The sequence below is a fragment of the Hyaena hyaena genome, unplaced genomic scaffold (genome assembly GCF_003009895.1).
Source record: "Hyaena hyaena isolate Hyena2069 unplaced genomic scaffold, ASM300989v1 scaffold_1095, whole genome shotgun sequence".
NCBI classification, from domain to species: Eukaryota; Metazoa; Chordata; class Mammalia; order Carnivora; family Hyaenidae; genus Hyaena; species Hyaena hyaena.
In genome coordinates, this window is record NW_024081729.1 from 268,439 (window position 1) to 291,624 (window position 23,186).

The 23,186-nt window shown below is 39.0% G+C and overlaps 1 protein-coding gene across 2 annotated transcripts in view; it reads left to right on the top strand.

The window, feature by feature from the left end:
* The window catches only part of NXPE3 (neurexophilin and PC-esterase domain family member 3), a 45,954-nt gene that overhangs the window by 17,912 nt on the left and 4,856 nt on the right, over window positions 1–23,186 (top strand). For both annotated transcript variants that reach the window (XM_039222266.1, XM_039222267.1), the window contains 2 exons: window positions 7,933–8,687; window positions 13,233–13,306. In XM_039222266.1, the coding sequence (XP_039078197.1) occupies window positions 7,933–8,687; window positions 13,233–13,306 (829 nt within the window). The remainder of the gene's footprint in view (window positions 1–7,932; window positions 8,688–13,232; window positions 13,307–23,186) is intronic.

Consider the following 23,186-nt stretch of genomic DNA (forward strand, 5'->3'; position numbering starts at 1 on the left):
TCTCTCCTAGAAATAATTAAAAAAAAAATAAATGAAATAAAATAAAATGAAGGTTCCTAGTGAAATCTTTTCAGTTGAAAATGTCTGTATATAAGTGTAAAATGAAAGGGAAAAAATACAGAGTCTAAGAACATTAAAAATTCTTTATTTTGGGGTTATTTTTACCTTGTATGGGATTATTTTGTACCTTGTATAAGATTTTTTTTTTTTTTAATTTTTATTTATTTCTAGGAGAGAGAGAGAGACAGCATGAGCAGGGGAGGGTCAGAGAGAGAGGGAGTCACAGACTGAAACAGGCTCCAGGCTCTGAGCTGGCAGTCAGCACAGAGCCCGACGCGGGGCTTGAACCCACGAACCGCGAGATCATGACCCAAGCGAAAGTCGGACGCTTAACCGACTAAGCCACCCAGGCGCCCCATTGTATAAGATTTTTAAAAAATGTTTATTTATTTTGAGAGAGAGAGAGAGAACACAAGTGGGGAAGGGGCAGAGAGAGAAAGAGTGAGAGAGATAAAACCTCAGGCAGGGTCTGCACTGTCAGTACAGAGCCTGATGCGGGGCTTGATCCCATGAACTGTGAGATAATGACCTGAGCCAAAATCAAGAGTAGGACACTTAACTGACTGATTACCCAGGTACCCCTGCTGTGTATAAGATTTTGAGGTGCTTTGGCATAGATGGGGCGTTTGTTTGAGTAGTTTGTAACAGGTAATACTGGCTATTGGGGAGAATAATTTTTGGTTTTGCTTTGTTGTTGTTATTGTTTTTTTCCCCCTGCAATTTGACTCGTTGTGTAACGTTAGATACAGTTTCCTGAGTTAGGTACTAAAAGGGTTCTGTATACAATTTCCAATATGTATGTGGGAATTTTTCCACACCAGAGGGCAATTTTTGGACATCAGCAGGGTATTCTACAATTTAACTCTTTTCTAATGCTATAACCTGGAAATTGCATTAGATCCCACATGTTAAGGGCTCAGTTCTACAAGACTGTCTCTCTTTAGACGGCATTTGTAAGTGTGGGTTGTCACCTGTGATTCTTACCAACTGGGTATAGATTGGAGGTTCCAATGACCCCCACCTTGTATTTAATTAATTTGCTAGAGTGATTCAACAGAACTCAAGGAACATTTAATTACTAGATTACTGGTTTGTTACAAAAAGACATAGCTCAGGAACAACCAGATGGAAGAGAGCACAGGGTAAGATATGTGGCAAGGGCTTGAATCTTCCATGCTGTCTTTGTGTGCCACTCTCTCTGAGTCTGCCATGTGTTCATCAACCTGAAAGCTCACCAGACCCCCCTCCTATTGAGTTTTTATGGAGATTTTGTTCCACAGCTATGATTGAATAAGTCGTTTGCCTTTGGCAGTTGATTCTACCTCCAGCCGCTTTTCCCTTCCCAGAGGTGCGGGGGTGGGACTAAAAGATCTAATCCTCTAATTATGGTTGTTTCTCCTGACAACCATCCCCATCCCTAGGTGCTTTCCAAAAGTCAGCTCACTTATATCAACCCAGTTGTGGTGACAATGGGCTTGTTTTAAATAAGATCCCCAGGGCACCTAGGTGGTTCAGTTGATTAAGCTTCTGACTTTGGCTCAGGTCATGATCTCACATTTCGTGGATTCCCATATTGGGCTCTGTGCTGACAGCTCAGAGCCTGGAGCCTGCTTCAGATTCTGTGACTCCCTCTCTCTCTGACCCTCCCCTGCTTGTGCTTTGTCTCTCTCTGTCTCTCCAAAATAAATAAATGTTAAAAAATAAAAAACCTTTAAGTAAGATACCCATTTCACCTTTATGGTTCTGAAGTGTTTTCAGGAACTGAAGACAAGAAACCAAATATTATAACATAAAACCCCCACATAGATCAATGAAAGAGCATAGAGAGCCGGAAACACACCCATGCCTATAGGGTCAGCTTATCTATGACACATGAGGCAAGAATATGCAACGGAGAAAAGGCTATTAAAGTCTCTTCAAAAATTGTGTTGGGAAAACTGGACAGCTATATACAAAAGAGTGAAACTGGACCAGTCTTAAACCATACACAAAAATGAACTCAAAATGGATTAAAGGCCTGACTGTGAGACCTGAAAGCAGAAAATTCCTAAAAGAAAACATAGAACTCTGTTGGACACCAATCTTAGCAGCATATTTATGCATATAACTCCTAAGGCAAGTGAAGCACAAGCAAAAGTAAACTATTGGGACCACACCAAAATAAAAAGTTATGCACAACAAAGGAAACCATCAACAAAGCAAAGAGGCAATCTACTGAATGGGAGAAGATATTGCAAATGACAGGTTCATATCCAAAATATATTAAAAAAAAAAAACTTAATACCAAAAAACGCCAGTTCAATTAAAAAATGCATAGACATTTTTCCAAAGAAGACATACAGATGATCAACAGACCCATCAAGAGATACTCAGTATCACTACTCATCAGGGAAATGCACATCAAAACCACACTAAGATATCACCTCACACCATTCAGAATGGCTAGGATCAAAAAGATAAGAAATAACAAATATTAGTGAGGGTATACATACAGAAAAGAGAACCCGTGTGCACTGTTGGTGGGAATGTAAATTGGCACAGCTACTGTGGAAAACATCATGGAGGTTTGCTCAAAAAATTAAAAATATAAATACTATATGGTTTGGTATCTGATATTAATTTGGGGATATTTTCAGTCGTTAGTGTTTTAATATTCTTCTGTTCCTTTCTATCTTTCTTTTTTTTTTCTTTTTTCTTTTTTTTAATTTTTTTTTTTACAAATAGTTTATTGTCAAATTAGTTTCCTTTTTTTAATTTTTTTAATTTTTTTAATTTTTTTAATTTTTTATTTTATTATTTTTTTTTAATTTTTTTTTTTTTTACAAATAGTTTATTGTCAAATTAGTTTCCCTTTTCTATCTTTCTGATCCTTTCAATATTCCTGTGGGGGTATGTTACACCTTTTATAGTATTCCCACAGTTCTTGAATATTCTGTTCTCATTTTTTTTGTGGTTTTTTTTTTTTTCCTTTTTAGATTTCTTTTTGCTTTTCAGTTTTAGAAGTTTCCTTGGACATATCCTCAAGCTCAGGGATTTTTTGCTCAATTGTGTCTGGCCTGCTAATGACACTTTCAAAGGCATTCTTTATTTCTGTTACATTGCTTTTGATCTCTGGCATTCCTTTCAATTTTTTAATTTTTATTTTTTAAAGACTATTTTCTTTAAGATTTTTTATTTTTAAGTAATCTGTACGCCCAACATGAGGCTTAAACTCACAATTCCAAGATCAAGAGTCATATACTCTACATTGACTGAGCCAACCAGGTGTCCCAAAGACTTTTTTAGAGAACTTTTATGTTTAAAGCAAAAATTTTTTTATTAGTTTTTAATTTAAATTACAATATAGTTAGCATACAGTGTTATACTAGTTATAATTAGTGTATTAGTTATATTATGTGTACAAGATAGTGAATCAACAATTCTATATATCATTACTCAGAGCTCATCATCACAAGTGTACTCTTAATCCCTGTTACCTATTTTACCCATACTCTCACCCATCTCCCCTCTGATATGCTTTATTTTGTTTTGTTTTGTCTTGTCTTGTTTTATTTTATTTATTAAGTAGGCTTCATGCTCAGTGCAGAGCCCAACGCAGGGCTTGAACTTGCAATCCTGAGATCAAGACTAGAGCTGATATCAAGAGTTGGACACTTAACTGACTGAGCCACCCAGGTGCCCCTGATATACTTTATTTTAAATGAGTAGCCTCTTAAAGTTATTTTTTTTCAACAAGAATATTTTTTACTTGAAGCATACTTTAAAATACATGGCTCTAAAAGATACATATCCAAGAAAAATAGAATAATATTCTCTTCAAGTACATCCAGAAGAATCCTCTGGCTAAACCACGTAAAAAGACATATAACAAATAAAACAATTTTTAAAAAACTGAAATCATACCAAGTATATTTTCCAACCACAGTGGTACAAAACTAAAGATCAACAACGAAACAAACCTGAAAAATTTACAATGTATTTCTTCTTCTTTTTTTTAATGTTTATTTATTTTTGAGAGAGAGAGAGAGAGAAAGACAGAGTGTGAGTGGAGGAGAGAGGAGCACAGAGAGAGGGAGACAGAATCTGAAGCAGACTCCAGGCTCTGAGCTGTCAGCACAGAGTCCAATGCGGGGCTTGAACCCATAAACTGCGAGATCATGACCTGAGCCAAAGTCGGGTGCTTAATCGACTGAGCCACCTAGATACCCCCAAAATCTACAATGTAACAATTAAATTTTAATATGTAAATATTAACACGCTTCTGCACAAGCAATTGACCCAATACGAAATCAAATGGCAAATCAAAATATGTCTCAAAACAAAAGAAAAAATCACAACATTCCAAAATGTATAGGATGTAGCAAAAGCAGATGAGTGAATTTTATGCTATAAATGCTTGTATTAAGAAAAAAAGTTGAAGTAAACAAGTTAACATTACACCACAAGGAACTAGGAAAAGAAGAAACTTAGCTGAAATTTAGTAGAGGAAGGAAATAACAAAGAAAAATCAGAAATACATAGACAAGAATAACTAATAACATTGAAAGTAATGACCAGTTTTTCCAAAAAAATGAACAAAATTGGCAATTTTCTTAACTACATTAGCTAAGAAGAAAGAAGACTCAAAAACCAAAATGAGAAATGGAAGAGAAAACAATACAACAAATAACCACAAAAATATATAGTGTGATAACAGATCACTATAAACAATTATAAACTAAAAAATCAGATAACTTAGAAGAAAAAACCCAGATAATTCCTAAAAATGCACAAGTTACCAAGATTGAATCATGAATCTTGAATCCAAGAGGTGGAGTCTTCTTAGACCAATAACAAAAATGAAGGTTGAATTAGGAATCAAAAATCTCCCAGCACAGAAAAGCTTAGGACCACATGCTTTCATTGGTGAAATCTACCAGTCATTAAAAAAAATTATCACAATCTTTATCAAAATCTTATGAATAATGGAATAGCGGGAACGCATTCAAAATCATTCCAGGAGGCCAGTACTACCCTGTACCAAAGCAGGATAAAAACAATACAAGAACAAAAGAGTCTGGTTTGTTCAATGTAAATATTGCTACTGGATTTTCTATTCTTTTGACACCCATTTGCATGACAGATGTTTCTCCACCCGCTTACTTTTAATCTGCAGATGTCTTTAGGTCTAAAATGAGTCACTTGCAGGCTTAAAGCAAAATTGACCGGAAATGCTTTTGTGCTAGTTTCAGCCTCTTGATTACCACTGTTGATGGACTGGTCCTTGTGGTTCTTATTATGACTTCCAGCAGGAAACTTTGAAAAACAACAAGTTTTATTACTCATGGGTCCTGAAGGGTATATAGCATACCTGGGGCCACATAGTGATGTCATGGGTAGAGAAAGAGAGCGTGTAGGCTTGGGGTTCTGCTGTTTTGGGGGTCTATGGGTAGAGGCCTTGGGTTTCACAAGTTCACTCTTGATTGGTGAATTTATAAGAGTGGAATTTAAAGCACAGGGAAAGGTCAGGTATCTAAATCAACCAAGATCTCTAAAGCAAAGGAGCCCTGTGCGGGAGGTGATGGCCTGGCTCTTGATCTAGTCATTTGGCTGGCAGTGTGTTTTTCCAAGGTAGCTGTCTTTGCAGTGGAATTGTAGTCAGGTGTTTGCATTACAACAAAGAAAGAAACAGCTATCAGGATTTACACTGTAGAAAGATGACGGAGATTTCCCATATGCACTTCACCCCTTTCCATGCTAAGACTCTCCCATTATTATGTCACTTACCAGAATGGTAAATATATATATATATATATATATATATATATTTAAGTTTATTTATTTATTTATTTTGAGAGAAAGAGTGAGCGTGGGCAGGGTCAGGAGCAGAGAGAGAGATTGAAAGAGAGAGAGAGAGAGAGAGAGAGAGAGAGAAAGAGAAAGCCAAGCAGGCTCCACGTGCTATCAATGAGGGGCTGGATCTCATGAACTCATGACCTGAGTGCTTACCTGACTGGGCCACCCAGGTGCCCAGAATGGTACATTTTTAAACCAAGGATAAACCTACCTTGACTTTTCATCACCCAAGGTCCATAGTTTACCTTAGGATTCTCTGTTGGTGTTGTATATTCTACAGTTTTAGACAAATGTATAATGATATCTGTCCATCATTATAATATTATACAGAGTATTTTCTCTCTCTAAAAATCCTCTCAGCTTTGTCCGGCATTTCTTTTTGGTTGTTCCTGGGAGTTTCCATCTGTCTCCTTATAGTGCCCACCTATTCTTTCATGTTATCTGCTTTTTCCCTTAGAGGCCTTAGAGCATATTAATCATACTTTTTTTTAAAATTACTGGTCTGATTATTCCAACAACCCTGCCATATGTGAGTCTGGTTCTATTGCCTGATTTGTGTTTTCAAACTATGCGTTGTTTTTTTTTAATTGTTTCTAATTTTTATTTTTTTAAATTTTTTTTATTTTATTATTATTTTTTTAATGTTTTTTTATTTATTTCTAGGAGAGAGAGAGACAGCGTGAGCAGGGGAGGGTCAGAGAGAGAGGGAGTCACAGACTGAAACAGGCTCCAGGCTCTGAGCTGGCAGTCAGCACAGAGCCCGACGCGGGGCTCGAACCCACAAACCGCGAGATCATGACCTAAGCGAAAGTCGGACGCTTAACCGACTAAGCCACCCAGGCGCCCCTCTAATTTTTATTTTTAAAATGTTAAGCAGATAACTCCTTTGAAGACTTTCCATTTTCTTTTTCTTCTTTTTTTTTTTGTTTGTCTCTATTTATTCTTTTTTTCTTAAATAATTGTCAAGTTGGTTTCCATAGAACACCCAGTGCTCATCTCAGCAAGTGCCCTCCTCCATGCCCATCACCCACTTTCCCCTCTCCCCCACCCCCATCAGCCCTTGTTTGTTCTCAGCATTCAAGAGTCTCTCATGGTTTGCCTCCCTCCCTCTCCACAACTATTTTCCCCCTTCTTCTCCCGCATGGTCCTCCATTAAGTTCCTCCTAATCCATCTATATGGGCAAACATATGGTATCTGTCCTTCTCTGCCTGACTTATTTTGCGCAGCATAACACCCTCAAGTTCCATCCATGTTGCTACAAATGGACAGATTCCATTCTTTCTCATTGCCATGTAGTATTCCATTATATAGATAAACCACATCTTCTTGATCAATTTGTCAGTTGATGGACACTTAGGCTCTTTTCATGTCAAACTATGTGTTATGTCTTTTAGTATGTCTTGTAATTTTTTGTGAAAGGTGGACATGATGTACTGGGTAAAGGGAGCTCTGATAAATAAGTTTTTAGTGGTGAGGTGGTGAAGGTGTGAGGGAGGTGAAGCGATTTTTGGTCCTATGAGTGACTCTCAGTCCTTTAGAGAGCCCTTGCTATGGGACTGTGAACTTCAAAAGTGCTTCTTAGTCCTCCCTTCAAGTTGGATAGATGGTTAGAATGGGCTGGAGCTGGGTATGTTCCTTATCCCAATTCGGTTAGGTTCTGATAAAACCTCAATAGATTAGGCTGTGGTAAAATAGTTTTTCTTGAGGGCAGGCCTTGTTAAGAAGAACTGAATGCTCTGTTATATTTCAAAATGATTCCTTTTCTTCTTATTTTGCTGGAAGTCTGATATTTATTATGGGAACTTGATTTAGCTCCCAGAGGTAAAATCCAGTGTGGAGATCTCTTTATGACTTTATTCCTCATCCTGATTTCACTGTTATAATAAGATAGCCCTGTAAAACTAGTAAGCTCTGGGTTTTGAAACAATGTCATCCCAAGTAGTTTTATTAAAATTAAATTTAAGCAGAAATATACTTGGTTGATATAAGGAAATTTATTATAGCTGTGGTTTCTGTGTTTGTGTTTCTCTCTTCAGTACTTGGACCATGAGACTGTTTCAGCCACATTCATTGACAGCAGTGGACAGTTTGTTTCCTCCCAGATGACAAGAATTAGCCGGAATCCTTACTGTGGCTATGAGCATCAGACTCTGTCCAGCCGGGAGCGCATGGAGGAGGACTCCTTGCTGGCTGCCTTACAGTGGCAGCTGCCTGAAGTGGGTCCAGTCCCCTTTTTGAAGAGCACTGACCCTTCTTCTAGCTACTTTGTTATCATGAACTCCGCAGCCTTCTTCATGGTGGGAAGCCAGCTTGAAGTGCTAGTTCATGTGCAGGATTTTCAAAGAAAGCCCAAGAAATACGGTGGAGACTACCTACAGGCCAGAATCCACTCCCCTAAGCTGCAGGCAGGGGCTGTGGGCAGAGTGGTAGACTATCAGAATGGGTTTTACAAGGTCTTCTTTACTCTGCTCTGGCCCGGCAAAGTTAAAGTGTCCATATCTCTGGTCCACCCCGCTGAGGGGATCAGAGTTCTTCAGCATCTGCAGGAAGAGAAACCACACAGGGTCTATTTCAAGAGTCTCTTCCGTTCAGGAAGAATTTCTGAAACCACTGAGTGCAATGTGTGTCTTCCTGGGAATCTGCCCCTGTGTAACTTCACAGATCTCTATACTGGAGAACCCTGGTTCTGCTTCAAACCAAAGAAGCTCCCTTGCAGTAGCAGAATTAACCATTTCAAAGGTGGATATCTGAAGGGCCTCCTAACTGCTGCAGAGACTGCTTTCTTCCAGAGGTATGTGTTCCTTGTTCTAGGGGGTAATTTTAAGGTCCTTTTCCACTGTTTTTTCTCCCCAACTAGGCAACACCATCCCATTTCAGAGACTTTCTTGTTTTGGTTATTTGCTTCATATATCTCTCTGAAGTTGACCCTATTTGGGAGAGGTAGCGAATAGGAAAATAAACACATATTTCTATTTTGTGAATAGTTTTTATTTATTTAAAAATAATTTTAGATATTTTTAATGTTTTATTTATTTTTTTTTGAGAGAGAGAGAGAGACAGCGTGAGCAGGGAAGGGTCAGAGACAGAGGGAGACACAGAATCTGAAGCAGGCTCCAGGCTCTGAGCTGGCTGTCAGCACAGAGCCCGATGAGGGGCTGGAACCCACAAACCATGAGATCGTGACCTGAGCCAAAGTTGGACGCTTAACTGACTGAGGCGTCCAGGCTCCCCCAAATATTTTTAGATTTAAAAATTTTTTTAAAGCAATCTGTACACCCAACCTGGGGCTTGAACTCACAGCCCCAAGATCCAGAGTTGCATGCTCTAGTAACTGAACCAGCCAGGTGTCCCCTTGTGAGTAGATTTTAGAAAGTGAAGTTTGGAGCTTATTCCAGTTTTCAAATTAAAGACCTTTTACTTTCAGATTTATGTTTCACTTCAGAACTACATAGCATATCTATAGCTGTATAAGAAAGACCACTTATTCATAGAACAGATGAAAAACATCACAGAAGAACAAGGTGGCTAGAGGTCTTATAGTCAGGATACTGTTTGAGCTTCGTCTAATAAACTAAAAAAAAATTTAGGAGCACCTGGTGGCTCAGTTAGTTAAACAGCCTACTCTTGGTTTTGGCTCAGGTCATGACCTCATGGTTTGTGAGATCGAGCCCTGCTTTGGACTCTGTGCTGACAGCGCAGAACCTGCTTGGGATTCCATCTTTCCTGTCTCTCCCCTGCTTGGGCTCTCTCTCTCTCTCTCAAAATATATAAATAAACTTTAAAAACAATTTTAAGTGACATTATCAGTTGTTAAAATTATATATTGATAGGAAAAAGACTGTGAATATGATAACAGTGCTGGGTTGACTTAATGATAAACATGGAAAGCCAGGAATATGACAGCAAACTGTATTTTTCAAATTAATAGTTGTGGAAATTTTTGCATTTTTGTGTACAAATTTCTGTTTTGCAACATAAGTGTGAAATTTTTTCAGCATAATGATCAATATGTGGAATAGTGTGCAGAATGGAATGTATGGGATCATTATGGATCAACATTTCATACAGTTCTGAAGTAAAATAGCATGACTAAGGAAAAAAAGTTATGAAAGCTGTATGGTCAAAAAGTCCAATTATTTGACAGGATGTAAAAATGTCTCTTTTTTAAAAAATTGAAATACTTAGGGGCGCCTGGGTGGCTTAGTCGGTTAAGCATCCGACTTTCGCTTAGGTCATGATCTCGCGGTTCGTGGGTGCGAGCCCCGCGTCGGGCTCTGTGCTGACTGCCAGCTCAGAGCCTGGAGCCTGTTTCAGTCTGTGACTCCCTCTCTCTCTGACCCTCCCCTGCTCACGCTGTCTCTCTCCTCTCTCTCCTAGAAATAAATAAAACATTAAAAAAAAAATTAAAAAAAAATTGAAATACTTAAAAATACTCCCTGGTGAAGAGGTAGTTTTGTTGAGCACCTCTGGGCAACTGTAAAAAATTTTGTTTTATGTCCACTCCTTACTCAGTGAGGGAAAAGTCCTACTATAACGTATGTAGGAGCTTCTCAAACAAAGCTTTGATTTTTCACTTCTGGCGTCCGCTGTTGGTCAATCAGTTTTAAATACTATTTGGTGAACTGATGCCATGCTGTTAGGTGGCCAGCAGAGGAAGCACTACTCAATGTATTACTGTACTGTTCTTCAGAAGACTGTCCAGTTTTTTTGTGTGGCTGAGTATACAAAGACTTTAGCTTCAGTTTTATTCCTGGGTTCAATTTCAGACATGCTATTTATCAGTGATGGTGAGCAGATGATTTCAGTTCTGTGTACTTTTAGCCGATGTGTGAAGGCTGCTCAGTTTCTCCAGGTTTAGAGTTGTGTTGTCAGTCCACTTAGTGGCTTAGCAAAAAAGAGGAAGTACAGCTAATAACTTACTGAAATGCCATGTGGAAAAAAGTGGGAGAAAAACTAAAATTTAAGAATTTAAATGGCAGAGCCAGACACGGGACTCGAACTCATGAAGAGATGATGATCTGAGCTGAAACCAAGAGACGGACACTAAACCGACTGAGCTACCCAGACACTCCCTCTCGCGTGTTTTTCGCAACATTAAGGATTTGATGCCACTGCTTTGTAGGATGGCCCTTAATTTGGATTTGCTGCTTTGTTGTTTCTACATGACCAGATTGAGATTAAACATTTTTATAGGAAAATTACAAAGGACAAATTTTCTTCTTTTCCTTATCTTAAAGCTTTCTCATGAAAGCAGTTTATTTGTGCTGTTTTAAAAGTCATGTTCTCTCCGAAATGTAACTTATATAAGCTATTTTCTAACATACTGTCAACCTATTAAAGCCACAGGAGTAGGGGCGCCAGCCACGTGCACAGTCAAAAATCTGCTATAACTTTTGACTTCCCAAAGACTTAACTACTAACATCCTACCATTGGCTGGAACCTTTACTGATAAAATTAGTTGATTAACACATATTTTGTATGCGGTATGTATTATATATACTGTATTCTTATAGTAAAGTAGGCTAGAGAAAAGAAAATGTTAAGAAAATCATTAGGAACAGAAAATACATTTATGGGACTGTACTGTATTTATTGAAAAAATCCATGTGTAAGTGAAGCTGCACAATTCAAAGCCATGTTGTTCAAGGTCAGCTACACTGCCTTCCTTGTTTCTTGTCTCTCCATTAGAATGTCATTTCCCTGAAGGAGGAGACACTGTGTGTCTTGTTTACTGTTACACCCCTGACATCTAGGACGGTGCCGGGGCCATAGTAGAAGCTCAAGAATTATTCTTTTAATTTATTTAAAAAAATTAATTCCAGTGTGGTTAACATACAGTGTTATATCAGTTTCAGGTGTATGATATTGATTGTGATTCGGCAATTCCATATATTACTCAGCGCTAATCAATAGAAGTGTACCCTTAATCTTCTTTACCTATTTCACGCATCTCCCTGACCACCTCCCCCCATCTGTTTGTTCTCCATAAGTTTTTTATACTTTCTGTTTTTTAGTCTCTCTCTTTTTTTCCTTTGTTCATTTGGAAGCTTAAGAATTATTTAAGAGCAGGGGTTCCTGGGTGGCTCAGTTGGTTAAGCGTCCGACTTCGGCTCAGGTCATGATCCCATGGTTTGTGGGTTCGAGCCCCACGTCGGGCTCTGTGCTGACAGCTCAGAGCCTGGAGCCTGCTTTGGATTCTGTGTCTCCCTCTCTCTCTGCCCCTCCCCCACTCATGCTCTGTTTCTCTCTGTCTCAAAAATAAACAAACATAAAAAAAATAAAAAGAATTATTTAAGAACATACTTCTTTTGAATTAATTTTTGATAAAACAAAATATTGTGATTCAAGTTCACATATCAAGAATTTGGAAAGTTAGCATTTTATTTTTTTTGTTTGTTTTTGATCTAAATGTAAGAAGTAATTGTTGTGACCCAATTTCTTGCATAGTTACACCAAATTTCTAGTACTTTACCCCTGGACTCCACTCTCTCCCACTTTTTCACACAGCCTTCTATCTAATATTGTCCAGGCATGGACTCTAGCCCAGGGCCTGTGCTAAGTGCTGGAGACAAAAGGTGAGTGAGACTGTCTGTGTTGCCAAGGAGCATATGTTTTAAAAAGAGACACTACAGAGCCATAGCAATGGTGAACAAAGTACCAAAAGAGCACATATCTGTGGACAAGTGTCTCCTGTAGGACTCATCTGTTCTGGGCAAGACCTGAGGAATCTGACATAGATTTGTAGCCTGAAAGTTAGATAGTAACAGAATGGACATTCTCACTAGTGTGGGCCACTTTCTGAGTCCAAGGGGAATAAGGAATTCAAACCAGAATTTGTCATTTTGAAGCTTATACTCTCAGGACTATGCAGTGAAAAATTAAAAACCTATTTAATTTCTATTCACTCTATATATCCTCATAACCTGCTTATTTTAAGGGACCTAGTTCATTAACTAATTGTATGGAGTACCATTTATAAGAATATTTCATCTTAAGCTTCTGTGAAATCTTATTTTTTTATTTGCAAATGAAAACACATATTAGAAAATAAATGTTCTTTTTTTTTTAATATTTTTATTTATTTCTAGGAGAGAGAGAGAGAGAGAGACAGCGTGAGCAGGGGAGGGTCAGAGAGAGAGGGAGACACAGACTCTGAAACAGGCTCCAGGCTCTGAGCTGGCAGTCAGCACAGAGCCCGACGCGGGGCTCGAACCCACGAACCGCGAGATCATGACCCAAGTGGAAGTTGGACGCTTAACCGACTAAGCCACCCAGGCGCCCCAGAAAATAAATGTTCTTGAATCTAAGCTTATATTCTTCTTATTCCTTTTAAAGTGGTGTCAATATCAAAATGCCAATCAACTCCAGTGGACCTGACTGGGTGACTGTGATTCCCAGGAGAATGAAAGGTAAAAAGAATGAGCTTGAGGATTTGTTGTTTTTCTTGCTAAATGGGTTGAGGCTCTGTGGTTTCACTAATGTCATGAAAACTTCTTTCCTCCTTTTAACATGCAATGGATACTTCTGGGCACAATTGAAAATAGTAAAAGAGCTTTCTAATTAAAATAAATCAGACCTTATGTGCACAGTCTTGGGCTTGGCTATTTATACTCTTGTGAAAGCCATCTTCTTCCCCCTCCTCCCTCTATGGTTGGCTCCTATAGAGCCTTCAGTGCCATATGGTCCGTTATAGTAGCTACTAGCCACACGTGGCTATTTAAATGTAAATTAATTACAATTAACTAAAATTAAAATTTTAATTCTTTTTTTAAACAATTTTTTAATGTTTATTTCCGAGAGACAGAGATAGAGCATGAGCAGAAGGGCAGAGAGAGAAGGAGACACAGAATCCAAGCAGGGTCCAGGCTCTGAGCTGTCAGCACAGAGCCCAACATGAGGCTCGAACTCACAACTGTGAAATCATGACCTGAGCTGAAGTCTGACACTTAACTGACTGAGCCACGCAGGCGCCCCTAAAATTTAATTCTTAAGCCACACATCCTCCAGAGCAGTGCGTGGCTGGTGGCTGCCATGTTGGACAGCATGTTATATGGAATGTAGTTATCCATCATTGCAGAAGTTCTGTTGGATATCACTACTCCAGAGTTATTAAAGAAATGCATGTAAAATTGGCAAGGATTTTTTTTTTTAAATCAAAATCACGTTAGTGAGCTGCCGTTTTCTCAAATTGTGATCTCTGCATTAACAGCATCAGCTAGAATTGCAGATTCTCAGGTCTTATCTCAGGCTACTGAATCAGAAACTCTGGGGAGTGGGGCCCAGCAATCTGTGTTTTAGCAAACCTTCTAGATGATTTTGATCCACTGGCATAGGTATTGTTAAAAGTAAAACATCAAAATTGAGAAGAGTAAATGTACATGTTCTATGTTAGCCATGGTGACTTTTAGAAAGAAAGGATAACTATTATTAAGGAAACTTATGCGGATGGCAAGGTCCTTTTAGCTGTTGAAAGCATATATGGACAGTATATATGATAGATATTGCACAGATTGCCACACAGATGCCATAGGGCCTAAGTGTATAATACATAGGAGTCTAGCCAGGGTGAGTATGAGTCATAGGCATGCCTTGTGTGAGTGGTGGGGGAAGAACCGAAGAGCAAGGACAGCCTGTCTGCAGCTCCTGCTGCCTTGTTGTACAGAAATGTGGTCGATCTACAGGGTTTCTTTTTTCCATGAACAAAAATCAGAAGTCTTAATCTTTAAATGTAATATCTCCAGATTTCAAAACATTGGCATCCATCAGCATCCCTCATCATCAGGGAAATACAAATCAAAACCATGCTGAGATACCACCTCACGCCAGTGAGAGTGGCTAAAATGAACAAATCAGAAGACTCTAGATGCTGGTGAGGATGTGGAGAAATGGGCACCCTCCTACACTGCTGGTGGGAATGTAAACTGGTGCAGCCCCTCTGGAAAACAGTGTGGAGGTTCCTCAAAAAATTAACAATAGAACACCCCTATGACCCAGCAATAGCACTGCTAGGAGTTTACCCAAGGGATATAGGAGTGCTGATGCATAGGGGCACATGTACCCCAAGTTCATGGCAGCACTCTCAACAATAGCCAAAACATGGAAAGAGCCTAAGTGTCCATCAATGGATGAATGGATCAAGAAGATGTGACATATTTATACAATGGAATACTACATGGTGATGAGAAAGAATGAAATCTGGCCATTTGTAGCAATATAGATAGAACTAGAGGGTGTTATGCTGAGCGAAATAAGTCAGGCAGAGAAAGACAGATACCATGTGTTTGCACATATAGGTGGATTAGGAGGAAGCTAACGGAGGACCATGCGGGAGAAGAAGGGGAAAAATAGTGGGGGAGAGGGAGGGAGGCAAACCATGAGAGACTCTGAATGCTGAGAACAAACTGAGGGCTGATGGGGGAGGGGGAGGGGGAAAGGGGGTTGATGGGCATGGAGGAGGGCACTTGTTGGGATGAGCATTGGGTGTTACATGGAAACCAACTTGACAATAAACAATTTAAGAAAAAAAAAACATTGGCATCCAATTGCACACATTTAAAATATTGTGTGGGCTAAATAAAATTTGTCTGTGGCCCAGATACAGCCAGGATACTGCCAGTCTGTATCTCTCGTCTCCACTGTCATGTGCCACAAGAAATCCCAGTCTTTTCCTAATGAAAAACTATATTTGATTTACTAAAAGCCAGTGAATTACTAATTTGAAAGGATTCATATATGAAACATCATTAACAGAAATACTCTTATTTGCCTTTATTGACTTGGGACTCGGCTTCCATGTCTATTCCTCCTAATCCTATGCTCCTCATACTCTGTCCTTCTCTGCCTGAGCCCCAGCCTCCTTGCTTGGCTGCCTTGTCTCTGGGTGTCTCGTGAGATGGTCAGTGGGTGGAGCCTTGGATGATTTACCTGCACCTGACAGGTCTCGATGTTCAGCCAAGAAGTGGTTGTGGGTTTGTGATGTATTGTTCTGTTTAGAAAGAAGACAGATTTTGTAACTAGTGAGAATTTTGGTGGTGTTTTAGAGGAAGAAAGGAACTATGAATCAATAGGAGAAGAGCTTGGCTTTGAGAAGACCTCCTCAGAGCAGGCACATTACTGGAAAGAGAAGAGAAGGGCAATGGCTTTACCTAACATCAAAGACACCCCACTTAGGAGAACTTCACTGAAGTTCACTCCTGTAACTAGCAGGGTGCACTCAAAGACCCTAAACCAAGGGCTCACATCCCTCCCCGTCCCTCCCTATCTTCCTCTTTTCATTCCTTTCTTTCTCTTTTTTTAATATATATATATATATATATATATATATATATTTGTTTTCAGAATATTTTAGACTTAAATATGTTACAGAAATAGTATAAAGTTCCTGTATAGCCTACACACAGCTTCCCCTTATGCCAACATCTTATGTAACCACAGAATACTTTCAAAACTTAACATTTTAACATCAGTACAGTATCATTAAACTACGCTGTAGAGTTTATTTGGATTTCATGAGTTTTTCCACTAACGTCCTTTTTCTGTTTCATAATCCCATGCTGAATCCCAGATTGCATTTAGTCACCATGTTTCTTTAGTCTTCCCTCTGTGACATTTTCTTGACCTTTACACTTTGAAGAGCTTTGGTCAGATAGTTTTTAGAATGTTCCTAAATTTGGATTTTTTAATGTTTTATAATGATTGGAAGGAGAGTATGCATTTTTGGAAGAATGGCACAGAAATGCTCTTGTGTCCTTTTAAGGGAGAACATGATGTCAATATGTATGTTAATGATGTTAAATTTGATCACTTGGTTAAAGTGGTGTCTGCCAGGGTTCTCTTCTCTGTATTGTGGGGAGATACTTTGAGACTGTGGTAGACTGAATAATGGCCCCCAAAGATAACCAGATTTTAATCCCTCAAATTTGTGAACATTACTATGTTGGATGGCAAAGGAAATTTTGCTTGCATGATTAAGCTAAGGGTATAGAGATGGGGAGAGATTATCTGGATAATCTGAGTGGGCTCTAAATGCAATCACAAGTGTCCTTTTACAAAGGAGGAGGTGGAACATTTCATACAGAAGCATAAGGCAGTGTGACAGCAGAAGCATAGAGAAATTTGAAGATGCCATGCTGCTGGCTTACCAAATGGAGAAAGAGACCATGAGCCAAAGAATATAGCTGTAGCAGAGGAAAGGGAACAGATTCTTCCCTTGCTCTTCAGGGAGGGCATGGCCTTACTGATACCTTGGTTTTGGCCCAGTGACACTGATTTTGGCTTCTGGCCTCCAAAACTGTAAGAGAACATGTTTGTGTTGTTTTAAGCCACTGAATATGTGGTAATTTGTTATAGTAGCCACAGGAAACTATTGCAAAGTCATCCTGGATATCTCTGTATTACATCAGGATGTAAACTTCCTATTTCTGCTTATACTTCCACCCACTAATTTTAGCATTCAGTAATAGGTCTTGACAGCAGGAATTATTTGGGTGGTATTTAATGGTGACTTTCTAATCTCTCATTTCTAAGACACTTATTAATTGGAATTTTTCTATAAGGAAGAGTTGTCCTTTCTTTCCCATTATTTAATTATGTACTTCCAGACTCATGACTCATGATTATTTATCTCATTCTTTGGATTATTACCCAATTCAGTTGTTATTTATTTTGTTGCTCTAATTGCTCCAGTTTTGGCAATTGGGGATTTTTTTCAGTTTGGCTCCTATGCCCCTTTGATGTACTACCATATATATGTGTGTGTGTGTGTGTACATATTTATATATATTTTTTTTCCTTAAGTACTTCCTTACTCTCTGACACCACAAGATATTTCATGCCCATCTTGTGTATTATTTGCCCTGGACTTGGAAGGGTTCATAGTCTTTCTACTTTTATTATTTTACTTACAAATCCTGTGTTTGGAATGGTTTTATTTCCCTATCAACATTTTTAAAAAGTATTAATTAATTGATCTTCCTGCAAGTTAAAATTATTCTAAGATGCATTTTCAGTCTGTTGAATTGTTTGAGATTACCTGTCTACCCCCATGCATGGGTATTCCAGTCAAAAGCAAAGAAACATAGCTTTTAATTAGATGAAACTACCTCATCAGGGATAAGCATCTGGTTTCTGACAGCCTTTCCCAGTGTAAGAATTGCTGCTGAATTTTCAGTAGCACCTGTACTGTGGTCCCTAGATCTTCATAGCCTGAAAGAAGCCGTGATGGCTTCTAACCTCATCAATAACTAAACCAGAGTTCATATTTTGGGGGGAAGCTTACTTAGAGTTTGGGGTAAAACTAGATTTAATAGCAACAGAATAAACATTAACATCTTTGTAGCCCTTTGCTATTTTCTTTATCTTTTTAAAAATTAAAAATTAATTAATTAATTATATTTTAGAGAGAAGAGAGTCAGTGAGAGAGAGGGCCGGGGGGGGGGGGGGGGGGGGGGAGAGAGAGAAGAGAGGGAATGAGAATCCCAAGCAGGCTCCACACTCAGCACAGAGCCCATTGCAGGACCCAATGGGACTCAAGCCCATGTCCCTGGGACTGTGACCCAAACTGAAATCAAGAGTAGGACTTGCAACTGACTGAGCCACCCAGGCACCCTTTTTCTTCATCTTTTGAGGTGTATCTTACATACAAAAGAGCACATGGATTATAAATATATAGTACAATGGAATTTTACATTTTTATCTGTCTTTGTAGCTGTGGTAGGCAGACTTCTAAGATGACTCCCACTGATCCCTGCCTTTATATAATTCTTTTTCTCATGAGTGTAGGAAAGACTTGTAAATGTGATAGGATGTCAGTCTCATGACTTTAAAAAAAGAGATCCTATCCTGGTTAGATCTGACCTCATTGGATAAGCCCTCAGCAGGGACCAGGTTCTTCTTGAAGAGATAAAAAGTGTGAGAAGGCTTCCATATTAGGGGAATTCTTTGTTGCTGGCTCTAGAGATGGAGAAGGCCATGTGGCAAGAAATGTAGACAGGTTCTGGGAGCTGAAGGGCATTCCCTCACTGACAACCACAAAGAAATAAGAAACTCAGTAGTATCACCACGAGGAACTGAATGTGGCCAGTAATTTGAATGAGGTTGGAAGCAGATTTCTCTCGTTTACAGAAAGGAGCACAATCCTGTCGTCAACCTAATTTCAACCTGTGAGACCCTCAGCAGAGAACCCAGCTCTGTCACGCTCTGGATTCTCAGCAGAGCTATGTGATAATATCTCTTGTTTTTAAGTCACTAAGTTTGTGGTGATTTGTCATGCAACAATAGAAAACTAATAAAATAACGACTACCCACATGAAGACATAGAATGCTTAGAACATATAGACTATTTGCAGCATTCCAGTGTTGCCCTTCACTATTAAAAACTATTAATACTACTACAGTATTGAACTTTCACAACAGCCCTTCAAAATAACTAGTAGTTTACCCGTTTTATAGGTAATGAAAGCAAGGTCCAGAGATTCATTCAGGCATCATTTTAACATCTGCTCTGTGTCTGATGCTAGACTGGACTCTGAGAATACAGCAGATGACTAAGATAAGAGTTTTAAGTGATTTCTAGGGTCTCCTATTGGAGAGGTGTGGGGTCTCCTATTGGAGTCAGACATAAACCAGAACCTCTGACTGGAGTCTAGCTCTTTTTCTGCTTAATATGCCTGGGAGGCGTGGGGGAGGATGTCCTGATGTCTGGGTTTGTTTGCAGTAGTAGAGTTTATCAACTCTCTAGTTTAAATGCATCCAAATGATGGAATGAATGATAAAATAGTGTTTTATGTTGTCCGATGAAAACTATACTAATGAGTTGGTAGATGAGACCTCACTCTGATGTTGTTTAGAAAATGGAAAGGTAGAGGTGCTATCACAATAAAGTGGACAAATATATTTTTTAAAGGTTTATTTATTTATTCTGAGGGTGGGTTGGGGGAGAGAGAATCCCAAGCAGGCTCCTTACTGTCAGTGCAAAGCCTGAGCAGGGCTCGAACTCACGGAACCATCAGATCATGATCTGAGCCAAAACCAAGAGTCAGGCTTAACCAACTGAGCCACCCAGGCACTGCTGGTCAAAGTTATTTATAAAGACAACCACTTTCCAGCTGTTGGAAAAAATACTTGGTACAGAATACATTTTGTTTGGTTAACTTAGAAAATCAAAGTGCTCATATGCTATGTGAAATCCAACTGACTGGCATCATTTGGGGGTAGGAAGCCCACTCCCACCACTATATCAGTAGTGAAATGTATACCTTTGTAAACAGGACCATGTTTACCACTAGCTAGCTCTACCGCTTTCTGGGAAACTTCGTAAAGTCTCTCTGTGACATACGGTCTTCACCTTTAAAAGACATTTGTACTAGTCATTATCTGAGGTCCCTTTCAGCATTCTTTGAATCTATAAGTATTTCTACCTGTACTTATTTAGCTTTCCTCTGAAAAATGCTTAGGTCTTAGGGGACTAAAGTATAAAGAAAATAATTAAATTCCAAAGGTTTTCCAGGGGGGACGCAAGGGTAAACTCAAGCTACAATAACTACTGTGTAGCCAGGACTTCTCATAGCCCCAGTGCTTGACAAGGTGTGCCTGAGCAGCTCGACACACACTGTCCTCATTTCTCATCTCCCTGAGATGGCACCCAAGCATGCAGATGCTCTTAGTGTTCCCTGATGCGAGGGATTGTTTGACTCTCTGTCTTGTCTTGTTTTTCCTCTCATGAACTATATGCTCCTGTTGGCCTGCCTTTTACTTTTCTTAATTCTACTGATAATTCTATGCTATAAAGTTAAGGGACTGCGTATGTGCACTGACATGCGCTCACATATACCTCCCACCCTTAACTCACACTGTCTTCTTCTCATCCAGCTCTTTCTAGATAGTTGAGGAAAAATTTTTTTCTCTGCCCTTCTCTCTCATTTATCTCATCTGTGGTCCAAATAGCTGTCGTTTTGGCTAATGAACAGCATGGGATGACACCCTTTGGAGCAAAATAATAGCTATGGGTTTTAAAGAAAAGCCAAGACATTTTAGAGAAGCAGGGACCTTAACTTGCAGGTAATTGAAACTATCCCTTCTGATTCTGCCTAAAAATCTTATCTCCCTCTGATAACCACCTACACAAAACTACACAAAAACTACTTCCTTCTCCATCAGTATTTAAGAAAACTGTAAAGTCTGGGGCGCCTGGGTGGCTTAGTCGGTTAAGCATCCGACTTTCGCTTAGGTCATGATCTCACAGTTCGTGGGTTCGAGCCCCGCGTCGGGCTCTGTGCTGACTGCCAGCTCAGAGCCTGGGGCCTGTTTCAGTCTGTGACTCCCTCTCTCTCTGACCCTTCCCTGTTCACGCTGTCTCTCTCTCTCCTAGAAATAAATAAAACATTAAAAAAAAAAAAAAAGAAAACTGTAAAGTCTAAGTAATAACTCATTTTTGTTTTAAAACTATTTCGATTAAGTGTCCAACTTGACTTAGGCTCAGGTCATGATCTGGTGCTGGTTTGTGAGTTGGAGGCCCGCATCAGGCTCTGTGCTGACAACGGGGAGCCTGTTTGGGATTCTCTCTCTCCCTCTCTCTCTCTGCCCCTCTCCTGCTTGTGCTTTCTCTCTCTCTCACAAATAAATTTTTAAAAAGTTATTTTTATTCCACATGTATAGTTCATTAGGGGTTATATTATAGATTTAAGAGACTTTCATATCTTATGTGAAAATGCATTCCAATTTCCAAGAAATGCAGACTTTTTTTTAAAACTTTTTTTTTAATGTTTTTTATTTATTTCTAGGGGAGAGAGAGAGAGAGAGAGAGAGACAGCGTGAGCAGGGGAGGGTCAGAGAGAGAGGGAGTCACAGACTCTGAAACAGGCTCCAGGCTCTGAGCTGGCAGTCAGCACAGAGCCTGACACGGGGCTCAAACCCACGAACCGTGAGATCATGACCCAAGCAGAAGTCGGACGCTTAACCGACTAAGCCACCCAGGCGCCCCAAGAAATGCAGACTTTTAAAATAACTTCAGACTGCTTAAAGTCTTATTAAAATAAGAAATGTTTTTGCCTCAGCTGACCAGAAGAGGGCAATGTAGGTACATGCATTACACTTTAAAGATTCGCTCTGTTATCTAGTGCTGCATGTGTGAAGAATTAATGTCAGTTCAGTAATTGATTTGCTTTGCTTGACTTAACTCTAGTAGTAAATATAATTAACATTTGAATGGAAATGGTAATTGTTTCCTGTGTGATATACACTTTCCTTTATAACAGGTATTTGGTACAGAGTAGTCAAGTCTCATGAATGAACCATGGCAAAAAGTGTAACTTAAAATCACTTTTAATTCCCCTTCTAGTAGATGTTTTCTTTGGGTCCCAGGTGTCTGGTCTGGAGCTCCCTGTCTCTGTTAACCTTGACATGTTGATATAATGAGGAAGCTTTGGGCAAGGTATGGTAACATAGAGTCACACTTTGGTAACATGTGGAGAAATTGTTTTTGAATGAGCCAAATAAATATTTACCCCACCCCCTCTCCTTTTTTTCTTTGACAGTGACATTTTCCAAGTAAAGCTTTTTAAAATGCTGTTTACTTTTCAGCTTAAGCCCTGAACTTTCAAAGAATTAGCAGATGCTTGAATTAAAAGGTTAAAAATGCACTATCTGTCTGTAGGGCATCTTCTTTGAAGGGAATAGAACCAAAATAATTTTGAGTATTATCTTATAATATCAAGATAATAAGCTGAAAATAGTCACAAATCTGGGACTCAAATTTAGACTTCTGAGTCGTATAAACATTTGGATTTTGAATTGTGGTTTAACAGGTGAGACTGTAGAATTACTGGATTATGGTCAAGGTTTAAGCTTAGGGGTGTGTAAGGAAGTGATATAAAATAATTGGTGGTTTTTGAAGATTGTAGATTTGAATAGGTGTTAGAAAAGAGTAAGTGTATGCCTTCAGGATAAAAGCTAAAAAGAAAATGGCTGGCATCTACATACCTCTACTTTTGAGACGTGGGATAGCCCACGGATAGCATAGTGGTTAGAACATGGGCTTTGGGGCTCACCTGCTTAGATCAGGTCTTGGCTTTGCTGCTTGCTAGCTCTGGATCTAGGTCCAGTTGCTGTTCTAAAAGGTAGGAGTAACATTAGGACTTACTTTAAAAGGGTTATTGTGAGCATCATATGAGATAATATATTTAATTGCAAAGTAAACTCATAAGAAATTTTAGCCATTCCTGTCTGTTTATTTTGAAGCATTAAAGTGTGTTGTTCTTACAACAGCATTTTACAAGGGGGGTGTTAGGGAAG